At 36.0% G+C, this 12,723-nt stretch overlaps 1 protein-coding gene across 2 annotated transcripts in view; it reads left to right on the top strand.

The window, feature by feature from the left end:
* The window catches only part of IL1RAP (interleukin 1 receptor accessory protein), a 125,214-nt gene extending 115,965 nt beyond the window's left edge, over positions 1-9,249 (top strand). The window contains exon 11 of one of the 2 annotated variants that reach the window (XM_060010944.1): positions 7,989-9,249. In XM_060010944.1, the coding sequence (XP_059866927.1) occupies positions 7,989-8,707 (719 nt within the window). In that variant the 3' untranslated portion in view covers positions 8,708-9,249. Of the gene's footprint in view, positions 1-672; positions 3,940-7,988 lie in introns of those variants that run through there. The other variant, XM_060010942.1, reaches the window with a different exon arrangement.
* Positions 9,250-12,723: the final 3,474 nt, after the last annotated feature.

The raw sequence follows: 12,723 nt of genomic DNA, 5'->3' as shown, positions 1-12,723 counted from the left end.
AGGGACTAATTTAGACTCCAGAACAGAGCAGAATAGAAAGCTGAGCTGAGAATGTGTTACCAGCCAAAATGCCATTCAGTTGACTAGATTTTCTTAATTTCCTATTCCAATGACATAGTGATACTAGTCTGAGTCGGGGAGGTGTCTGGCAATAGAGAGAGAGTTTCAAAAAATGAAGAGTTCTACTCTTGCTGTCCTGTGTTAGTGAAAAATGAACTTCTATGACTTTGACTCTATAATGTATATTTTTTGAATGCTTACTGGCACTAGAGAGTTAATACATGGGTGTCTTTGGGGAAAAAGGGCTCAGGAGCTGATTTTGCTGGGCCACGACATGTAACACGGTTTGAAGAAATTGATTTCAGTACAACCCACTCATCCTTCACGTCCCGAATAATGCTTTTGAAGACCAAGGTCATAGAAATACATTTTGGCTTTAGGCTTGTTTAGAACTCTTTTGGGGTTGGAATATGTACATATAGATTCTGTTCCCCGGAGGAGAGTGACATTTTGTGAACAGAGTGATTGGGACTAAGGACTAAGTGTTCTTCGTAAAAAGTTTCACCTCAGTTCTCAGTCTGTTACCCTAATCTCTTTTCACTTGCTCCTCAAGCCCTGTACCTTGGGGGAGTTCTTGGCCAACACTAATCCCCATGGTGTTTTCTTTCCCAGTTGTCACAGACGAGACCTTGAGCTTCATTCAGAAAAGCAGACGCCTCCTGGTTGTCCTAAGCCCCAACTACGTGCTCCAGGGAACCCAAGCCCTCCTGGAGCTCAAGGCTGGCCTAGAAAACATGGCCTCTCAGGGCAACATCAACGTCATTTTAGTACAGTACAAAGCTGTGAAGGAAACGAAGGTGAAAGAGCTGAAGAGGGCTAAGACGGTGCTCACGGTCATTAAATGGAAAGGGGAGAAATCCAAATATCCGCAGGGCAGATTTTGGAAGCAGCTGCAGGTGGCCATGCCAGTGAAGAAAATTTCCAGGTGGTCTAGAAGTGGCGAGCAGGGTCTCTCCTATTCATCCTTGAAAAATGTATGAAAGGGCCAGTGAAAGGGGTAAAAATATCCAAGGGTACTCCAGGAAGGAAGAATTCCCCCTTCTTTATTCCCAATTGATTGCTTCATGGACAGAAAAAAATTCTATGGAAGCCTCCCCATAGAGATAAATTCAGGGTGACTGTAGGAAGAGCTGTTCTGCTTCCTCAGGCAATAGTAAGGCTTAGAATGCTAGTGCCACCTCCTGTCACCAGCGTCTGATGTCACTATGTTCTTTGCAAAGACCTGGTTGATGCGAATTTCCCCTTCTGCATCCGGCATTCCTACCCCTACTCATCTCTATCCTCTCTCTCTCTCTTTTGAAATAATCTTAACATTATGGGGCAGCCTTTGCTGTGGATTTAAAGACCCCTTAAAGATGAGTCATCTGTTAACAGGGTCATTATGAGTTTCCAAGTATAGTTTTCTTTTTCTTTTATTTTTACTCATCCATTAAAAAGGTAATCAGGGCCTAAATTTATTTTAGCTAAGGATAAAAACTCTTTTGCTCATTCAGCTGTATCAGACACCCTCATAGCAAGACTGACACCACTTAGGACGATACAAAGCAGAGTAACTGAAAATGTTCCTTAGACAGCAGTTGGTTTAAAGGGCTTGCCTGAATTGTCTCCTACTATGCAACCCATGTCCTCTATCTCAGGTAATTGATATCATATTTGTCAACTTGAAAAATGTATAGTAATTTTTATTAAACTCCCGATTATCTGTAGGTTGACCCATACTTATCATTCCATCTCCCTACCTACTGCATCTTGTGTCAGTCATTGGGAGTTTGCAGGTGGTTCCTCACTTGGTTCAGTCAGATAGGAAGCTTCTCTTAATGGTGCTAATACCAAGTAAAATAACAGCAAAAAGCTTTTAGGGCCTTTTCTGTCTTATGAGAAAAGCACAGAACAGGGTGTTTGTCAATTTGTCTTTTAATCTCAACCTTGCTAATGTGAATATTAGGAAAGTCATTTCTCATTTGTTTCTGTCTCCCCATTGTAAAGTGTGAAAGTTAGACTTAGTGACCTTGAGAGTGCTTTTAGCATGAATATTCTAAGAGCATTAACTGGACCCCAAGCATTTTTCACATTTTATTCACTGGTACAGTTAATACACTCACTCCAAACAAGTCAGTCTGAATAGTCACTGTTAATGAAACATGTTTTAGTTTGTTTTAAGTAAAGTTTTACTGTTCTTAAGACTTGGAAAAGTGAAAACTAAGTCCAGAGTTTACAGAGTGGTGAATATCTATGTTACATATAGAGTTTTAAAAACATATGTATGTATATACACACAAGAATTATATATGTATATATATTGCATATATATATACACATGAATTACATATATATACATATATACATACATGAATTGTATATATTATATATATAAATATATATATATACATACTCACACTATATATACACATACAGACATATGACTTTAAATAGTCATTGGCACAATATTAAGAATTACTGGAACTCTTATCCAGTTTTTAAATTACCTTCTTTACTGTAATATTTTTGTGTCAGTGTTTTCTGTACATTAATATTTGTGAATTTACAGCTCACAGAGTGGTAGTTGTTGTTAGCTTTTGCTCTCCCTAAATTAGTATAAATAACTTACTACTGCCACAGTTGATCTGGGTGCAACGGAATCTCTTGTGCACAGAGCTTCCACGGTCACTGCTAAGCAGTAGTCAGCCCTCTGGCATTAACTGATCATTTACTATGTTCTGAGCACACACACTTAGAAGGTAAGCTATATTAATCTTAGTGCTCAACTACTGGAGAGATAAATCTCTATTTGGACTGTTAAGTAATACAGGAAAAGAAAATAAAAATACCTATAAATAAGACTGGGTATCCTATGAAAAATGAGAATTCATAATTTAAGGAGATCCTTATCTTAGTAGTATGAATGTTGATAAGCAATTCTAAAACTATCTACTACATTTGTGTCCTCCTGAGGTATTAAAGTCTATTTAATAAATCATTTTTCTACAGAGGAGTTAACGATTATTTTAAATTAAAAAAAACCTTCATGAATCATTGACCATAAGCCTATGGTATGGGGTCACTCTTAGATCTAACTTTTTTAGCCTTATTAATGCTTTACTTTATTAGAAACCACAATTACTCCTCTTATTAACCCTTCACTCACAAGACCAGAGGAGAGCTGACTTCAGATAAGATTTGAATATCAATTCTAGGATGAATTTTAGGTAAATGAAGGACAGCCCATTACCAAGGGGCTGTTCTCTTTGCCAATGCTGCATTCTTTTTGCACTTTTGGATTTTATATTTACCCCAAATGCTGTTTGGTACCCCTAGAAACTTCTTGTCCTATTTATATTCCTGTATTTGGTACTGAAATTTTCCAAATGCTAAAATCTAAAGCAACTCAAATCTGAATGATATGTCTCATATTAAGATAATTTTGTTTCAAGATTTTTTTGTTTTATGTCCCAGAAGATGCCCAATACAGATTATCTGAGTGAGATGGAGAAACATAGTTTAGAGAACAAGAAGAAATCGCTCTCTAATGTTAAAAATAAAAGTATCTAATGTTAAAAAGAAAAACCTTAACGGTTTTAGATATATGATATAAAGACCTTCTGCACCCGTTAACAAAAAACCATGATATATAGAGTGTCTAATTACACAGTCATATAAAATTATTTAATATTTTTCTGCGTTGTAATTTAGATGATTCCCTAGGAGTCTAATAAACTAGGACTTCATTGTATTGGGGAACAAGAGCATTACTCCACTTGTTAATTATCTATTTTCTTTCCATAGGTTTTCATATATTATCTTTTTTATTTTATTCATAAACTTTTGTATTTTCCATTTTCCAATGATTTGTAAATTTGTTTATTTTAAAAATAAACCATTTATTTTAAGCTTTGAATTTTATTTTGTGCATGTGTTTTATGTCTTTATTTTCATGTTTGGGCATAAGAAATGAGAATACAAAAATTAATTATACACTTAGAAAAAGAAATGTTATGAGACATTAATTTTCTCTTTCTGAGAAAAATCTGAGAAAACCGGGAACTTCAACTCAAGAACATTTTTTTTTACATGTGAGTAAATGAGTTACTTAATTAAAATGGGTTGATCTAGTATACCAGACATGTGTGTGTATGTGTGTGTGTGTGTGTGTATGTGTGTATGTATCTGTGTGTGTGTGTGTGGATTGAGAAAGAGAGAGAGAATCAGAGGGAGAGAGAGAGAGAGAAGGAGAGAGAGAGAGATGGGGAATAGAGACAGAGAATAACAGAGAGGCAGAGAGAGAGAGGAGAGAGCTTTAAAATAAAGACACAAGCCTATTCCTTTTTTGTTCAACTTGAAACTTGGGCAGTTTACAGTAATCTCTTACCTTTTATAGGTTTTAATACAACCCTAAGGCAGTTGCTTTGAAAGGAGATCAATTAACTAATGCTTTGCCGTTAGTTAATAGGTGATAATTGGAATCAAATATGCATTTCTATCACAAATTTCAAACAAATCAGTGATAAATATTTGGAAAGGCATTTTCTTTTGAGTTAATATTAAGTCTGTAGTGACAGGAAAGATTTCTTGCTCTTTTAAAAAATATCTTATTCATTTATTCCAAGATTATTTATTGGATATCTATAACTGAGCTGGTTAGCTTAGTAAAAATTTTCCTACTGAAGAATTTCCCAGCTTCAAACCAGTCTCCAAAGAGTAGACTTAAGATCAATGGATTCAAGTTACAAGAAAACAATTTCTACTCATTTAAGAAGCAACTGTAAAGCAAAGCTAAACAATAATGTATTTCACAGTCTTTGGAGATATTAGCCCCACCGCCATTACTAGAGATGTACAAGCAGAGATTTGATGGATATTATTGAGATTTTGTAAAGGGTTTTTTTGCACTGTATAAGTAATGATGATCCTGAAGTTGCTTCCAACTTTGAAAATGACTTACTGGAACACAGTGGTGACTATTTTCAGTATCAGCAGTTTCAATATCAATAGTTTGAATATGATGGCTACCTGGCTATTACTGACCCTATTAAAACTTTTAAGATGTATTTTTCAGTCACTCACTGAAGTTACTAAGTCTTTGACACAAGTAAACTTGCAGTATAACAGAAGAGACATGTTCAGCAACTTGTCTATTTCTCTGTTTCTACTCAAGGGATATGAGGTATTTTTAGCATGGGCTAACAGATTAAGTATTCCAGTAGTATTTTTTAAACTGAATAGACAGAATTTTAAAAATTAAAATACACATTTTAAGATGGTTCTGTAAAGTTACCATTAGAATCAATCATTAGTCTATACATTATTTTTATATGTTCTTTATGTATTATTTTTATTGTTATAAACAATATATAATATTGTTATTAACTATAATAATGTTGTTATTCAATTTTGTATTATTATTATTGAATAACAATTGAATCAAGGTGATTAATTCAAAAGTGCACCATGCACTAGATATTTACCTATAGGTATCAATGAATTGTCTAACAGTCCTACAATTCTGCTCTCATTATGTGCATTTTATAGATGGATGAACTCAAACTTTTATAGATATTACAATAAATGATTATACTATTAAGATAAAATATTAAGATAAATGGAGAAACCAATATTTGAATTCAGATTCATCTTCCAAATTAGGTGCCCCCATTTTTTTTATCTGTACTTCAAGTTTTAAGAGAGAGAGAAAGAGGTTTGCTACTCTTTCATACACCAGTAAACTAGACAAAGAACAAATTTACAGCCCTAGTTTTCTTTTGGTTTTCTTTCTACTTTCAAGTTAATACCAAGGAGATTACAACTTTTACAGGCCGGAGTGTTCTGGAACAGTGAAGAGCTCTAGATCAGAAACTGTGACTTCAAAACCAATTTAGTTACGACACCAGAAAACTGATCTTATCCATCTACAGCCACACCTCAGTTTTGTTTTGTTTTTTGAGCCAAACAGAATAAACGACCTAATTTAAGATGCCCTCGCCAAATAATACTCAGCATTAAAAAATAGTAATAATTAACATCCTCAAATATGAAGTTTGACAATATGGAAGATAATAAAATAGGCCATAAAGGAGGCAGTTTCCTTCAAAGTACTATGTGAATATCCCTAGGTATAGCCCAACCCTTATCTGAGAAGCATATCCTATATCCATTCCTCAATGTCTGGAATTCCACAATTCATATTTGGGTTTTTTTTTTTGGTTTTTTTTTAGCATTACCCTCTCTCAAATGCAAATCCTCCATTTTCAGGGTGAGGTACCAAAATTAAAAACAAACAAAAAAAGCCATAGGCTTTAAAGACAATTTTCTTGAGAGGATCTAAGACAATGTTTTATTTTCAACAGTGGTACCATCATTGGACAGAGCAAACATTTTTCTAAAGTGACTATTTTGAAGTGAAACACCCACACCCACACTCACTCACACTCCCCCCACACACAATTTGAGTGCACATGTTCCTTTTGTTGAAAAACTATCCATGTTATCTAAGGGTTATATCATATTTATCATGATACAGGAGAAACAGTAGAGTTCCTACCCTTACATTCTCAGATTTGTGAAAGGCAGCAACATAAAACTCTGAGTAGCACCAGAGAGGACAAAGGAGTTACCAAGACACACACACACACACACACACACACACACACACACACACACGCGGGCTTTGAAGATAAGTGAAAATTTAGATTTATCTTTTAAGAGTGCAACAAAAATTGTCTAAAACACTTAATGCTCTTGATAAAACCAGTCAAAAGTTCTTAAACATTGAGCATGTTTCATTTGATTTTCCTTCAAATTCATGTTAAGTTCATCAACTGGAAATAAATAATCTTGTAAAGAGCACAGTTCCTTCATTCCCTGTCAAATTCATGATCCAATTCACTGAAAACTTCCAGCTTGTCTTCACAGGCTGAAAAGTTTCTCTGTCAGTGTTTTACCCCTGGCCTCAAAAGCATAGGTACTCAACCTCATGGTCTGTCCACAGTACCTGTTTTCAGAGTTGTCAATGGCTGCCATTTATAAATTTGGAATGCCTTTCCTTTAGAAAATCACATTGCTTAAGCTCCTAAGTCTCACAGTGAGTTAAGCACTCCATTTATCTCAAGAACTTTCCAGTGAGTTCTGTCCAAATTCACCTCAATAACTATTAGAATTGAATGCTTCATGCAAGGTCTCAACTTATTGCCTGATTTTTAACAGTCATTTTTGTCATCACTGTTGACCCTTTAATTGATTTCCAGGCCAATCCTTCACACATACACACAAGAAAAAAAGAAAGAGTATTTTGGTTGACAACATGGTCGATACTATGAACTGTCTGCTATATCCAAACATTTTAAGTAGCAAGAACTATAACTCTGTGGATCTTAGGAGGTAATAATGCCCTATTGACCTTTGCTGATAAGACTGTGTCTGGAGCATTATGTTCAGTCCTGTTCAGGGTACTATTTTTAGGAGACACTTATATATACTGAATATTATTAAGAGAAAAATTATAAAAGTGGGGAAGAGACTTGATACTGCATCATATGGAGAATAACATAAAATTCATGAAGTCATTTAATCTAGAGAAGAGAAGAAAATACAATGAGATCACAAGAATTATGAAATATTTCAGATATTTTAAAATGTCAGATCCAAGACCACTGGACAAAAGTGGAAGGAATTTCAAAACAAGAAATTATTTACCAACGGAGCTGAAATTAGCTGCTTTTAGAGGTGGTTAATTCCTCATCCTTAAAGGTAGCAGATACTTTGCAACCATTGATAACAGTAGTGTAGATGAGATTCCTTACCTGGGTAGATTATTTAACACTTAGATCTTATATTCTCAAGTGTTCATTGCCTGTCCTTTGCAGGATTGTCAACAATGAACTGAAACCTATATAAGTTTTCACTAGGCATTGTCCTATCTTTCCATTTTCCTATAGATACAGTGGAAGCAGTTTTTGACTTCATTCAAAGGAGCCGGAGGATGATTGTTGTCCTGAGCCCAGATTATGTGACAGAAAAGAGCATCAGCATGCTGGAGTTCAAACTGGGTGTCATGTGTCAGAACTCCATTGCCACCAAGCTCATTGTGGTTGAGTATCGTCCCCTTGAGCATCCACACCCAAGCATCCTGCAGCTGAAAGAGTCTGTGTCTTTTGTGAGCTGGAAGGGAGAAAAGTCTAAACATTCTGGTTCTAAATTCTGGAAGGCCTTGCGATTGGCTCTTCCCCTGAGAAGTCTGAGTGCCAGCTCTGGCTGGAATGAGAGCTGCTCTTCCCAGTCTGACATCAGTCTGGACCACGTTCAAAGGAGGAGAAGTCGTTTGAAAGAGCCCCCAGAACTCCAGAGCTCAGGGAGGGCTGCAGATGCCTCTCCAGCTCCAGACACGATGTCCAAGCACAGAGGGAAGCCCTCTGCAGCCTGTCGCTGCTGTGTCACCTACTGTGAAGGAGAGAGTCAGCTTAGGAGCAAAAGCCGGGCAGAGATTCATACCCAGCCCCAGTGGGAGACACACCTCTGTAAGCCTGTTCCCCAAGAGTCAGAAACTCAATGGATACAAAATGGCACCAGATTGGAACCCCCTGCTCCCCAGATCTCTGCCCTTGCTCTTCACCATTTCACGGATTTATCCAACAACAATGACTTTTATATCCTATAATTACTGTGTGGTGGGGGGTGGCTGCTATTTCTACCAGCCCATTTTGTTTCATGAACCTATGGGAATAATTGACATTTTTATCATCTAATGGACTATCAGATTGTGTCCCCTTTATTGATTTTTAAAAACTATTTATTTCTAGGAGACAAAAGATCCGAAGGACCCGAATCCAGACTTATTGCCTCTAACGGCCTCAGAAGAGCACACTCTTCTTGGGCCCTAGAAGGTCAGTATGTGCAAGTTGCCTAAAGTCTGATCCTCTCTCTTGCCCAATGGTTTTCAATGGAGCAAAGAATTTTATTGTGTTTCCTCTGAGTTTGTTGACCAACCTCATGTTATAAGTCAGTCAGGTGTACTTGGGCTATGACACTTACAGGGTATGTGTATCTTGAGCGAGCATTATGGAAAGAAATTGGTTTTGATGGAAGCTGTAGGACTAAGCTCAACAGAAAACCTACAGCACATTTTCCCAGGAAGAACCAAATACTCCCACGCAGGGATACATGGTGTCCTCTGTCTCACTGTAAACTAGTGTTCTCTAAACTGCCTAAAGTTGTTAGCATCAATAAAGTTATATTTTTATGTGATTTCATTTGTACTAACAAATTTTTACCTCTCTCTCTCCCTTTTACCTTTTATGGCTTTTAAATTCATATCTGAAGAGAATTCCCTTTAAGGAAATTGAAATTTGGTTTGGGTACTAGGAAAACTGAGATGTCTCTTTAGTTTCTTTCTAATATGTATAAAAGTGATCCGAGAAAGACCAAAAGAGAGTAAGAAAATGTCTCAAAGGAAAAGGAGGTTTATACAAAAATATCATTATATTTTTAGAAATGACACCTGAAAAATCCAGTACCGTTAAGGGTTTAGGGTAGACTTTGGTATACCAATCCCTTCTTCTCATTCAGAATTCTGAGAATAGTCAATTCAAGTGCCTACAAGGATCAAATGTAAGAAAAAAGAGAAAAGGGGGCCAGATATAAGTATAATACAATGCTCTCCATCTAGTACCCATGTGTATAGGGAAATAGGTATAGATAAGTATTTCTTTAAACATTTTAACACAATCATAAAAGGCACATGGCATTTGATTTCCAAGTCAGGGAGATAATAGAGATGATTAAGCCTGGAGGCAATTGAAGAGTATATATTTCTTTAAAAGGGAGCATCCTCTACTCAGCTCCACTAGATTGCTGTCACTGATTTAGCCCCAGTATTGGAAGATTGTCCAGTTTTTCAAAAGAATCTAAAAATCAAGATTTTTATATAATCTGTCAATTATGGAATGACCTTTACTTAAAAAAAAAAGAAAAGAAAAGAAAAGAAAAGAAAAAAGTAAAGAACCAACCAAAACACATGAACGTACATTTACCCAGAGAGCCACTAGTTTGTAATTTCAAAACGAAGGTATTCACCCAAAAAACATATGTCAAATGAAGATCCAAATAACCCTGGTGATTCTGAGACTGGAGAACACAGACTGGCCCTAAGGAAATAATGGAAGACATTTATTTCCTCCCCAAATTGAAGACATCTGGACACTCAGAATAGGGCTGATCTGATCCAACACTCCATTAAGGAGAAAAAGCTGGAAAATAGTGTGCCTTCCATCTACTCTGTAAAGGGCCTCTGCCTGGTGGGTTTACTGTAAAAAAAATTAGAAGCTCAATCTGCTGCTCCTGACCAGGAGCAGAGTAAAAGGAGCCAAAGGTCATACCAGGCATGAGCGCTCACCTTCAGTATATGAGCCCTGGCTGCTAGTGAGCTATGGCCCAATGGGTGTCATCCATTCTCAGTTATTAATAGTGAATGAGAGGTGGAGAAAGAAGCCAGAGTTTTCATCCCACTACTCCTCTTGGAGAGAAATACAGAATTCAAAAATGAAAACAGAAACAATTAGATCCTTCTCCTGCTGAAATAAGATGAGGAAGTAGGGCCCTCCAGAGTAAATGGGACCCAACATGGAACTTGCAATTAGGAAATGACAGGCCTGAATATCTACCTGAATATCCAGCAGAAAATGATTGAGCACAACCCGTGTTCTACACTGCATTCCTTCTTGAAGGGATTAATCCATTCTTGATTTATGTTCAAGAATCTTCACTTGGAAGACAGAGAGTAGTTTCTCTCTAAATCTGTTAAATAGTGGGTAATGTAAGTTGCTCCAAATCCCAAAAAGGGATAGAATGCAGTTACCTATAATCAGTCTTATTCCTTATTAGCACAGTATCTCAAACCATAAAATATCTTTGGGGAAATTAAGACATTACTTTTATGATTTATAAATTATTTTCTAAGTGAAGAAAATAAGTGAAAGGACTAGTGGCAGAGGCATGGAAAATTACACCTGAGCTCTTATTATGAATGAATAGCTGGATAATCATGGTGTTCTCAAAAGCTAAATGTTGGTCAGTATCAATTTCCATTGACAATATAAGTACAGTGTAAGCAATATAAAGTCATAATTTTTGGCATTAGCTATACAAGGGTCAGAAAGATGATAGACCATACTTGTACTGTATGGAGAAAAGCGATGAGGTTATGTCATTATTCCCTGACCCAACATGCTACAATTGAATGCAGTATTCAGTACCATATATTTCAGTGGGTGAATAAGAAGAATGAAATTTCCTCTTGGGTCATGCATATTCATAACTGAATTAATATGATTGTAAGTTAAATGGACATCATTTACATAGGAAAATTGCCTATTTAGGAGTAAGTTTCAAGTCAAGTTGAGATGAATGTGAGTCCTGCTTCTCTCCTAACTGTCTGTTTGACTATGGGCTCTCTGGGCCTCCATCTCCTGCTAGCTAAAATGGAGATAATATTATTAACCTCATTGGACTTTGCGAGCATTAAATGATATAATGCATGTAAGTTCATAGCACAGTGTCTGGCACACTGTAAGTGCTCAATATTTGTTGACAAATTTTATACACATAGTGAAATCACTCTTGTGGTTGCATAAATTTCCATTTGCATAATTACTTATGGCTTACAAATCAATTTTATTACATCATTTTTTTTAGCACAAAAGCAGTTCAGAGCAGGAACATATTATCCAGATTAAGTGACTTTCCTAATGACCCTCAGCCAATTAGTGATAGGGTTGGGCCTCTAATCTAAGCTTCGGACACCTGATCCAGTGTCAACTGTGGAACTACTCTTGTAAGATTCAGTTGGAAGTACGTCTATTACAAAGCCACCTAACTGGAACTATTTAATTTGAACCATTATACATTCAAATCAAAAAGGCAGTTAATGTAAACCCACACACAGTTAATTAAATGTCATATCAACTGTCTGATGTGTCATCTGGCCTTGTCATCTTATGATTTTATATAATTTCATTTAAAAATATTATAACATCTAAGCATTTAAAAAGTAGAATCTTTTTCTTTCTTCTAGGTCCTATGATCATATTATAATTTCCCCTCGAATAAATAATTTGTATTTTTATTAATGCAAAATAAAAATATGTTCACCATTTATCTTAAAAATTAAATATAATCTTTCAGGAGCTATGATTTATACTGTGGGTTCCAATTACTTACTCTTATAACTAGTAAAAACTCTAGTAATAATATATTCACTTACAGTGTGAAGATTTGAGGTGGTCGGTAAAACTAATGTTACTGAACTAATGTTCATGAAGAAGTCATGAATAATAAATTGAACTAATCATAAAAATGTGTGCAGAAGGACAAACAATCCCTATGGCACTGGTTTCAAACTTTTTGTGCCTACAAATTGTTTGGGGGGCATCTTACAAGTGAGGATCTCAGGTGAAGCTCCTAATCCAGAGGGACTGATTTATTAGGTAGTGGACATTGTCCAGGAGTCTGCATTTTAACATTGTACCCTTGATAATTCAGATAAGGTATTCCATGGGTCAAACAAACAACTACCTATGAGAATTCTTTCAAACTAGTCTTACATTTTTATACTATTCAAGCTATAAGAAGAGAGAGCCTTTATTAGAATCCAGACTAAGCCTTCTCAAAGCGTATTCT

This window comes from Delphinus delphis, chromosome 4 (genome assembly GCF_949987515.2).
Source record: "Delphinus delphis chromosome 4, mDelDel1.2, whole genome shotgun sequence".
Lineage (NCBI taxonomy): Eukaryota > Metazoa > Chordata > Mammalia > Artiodactyla > Delphinidae > Delphinus > Delphinus delphis.
Note: the sequence above shows the minus strand (reverse complement) of the source record. Positions and strands in the feature narration are given on the sequence as shown.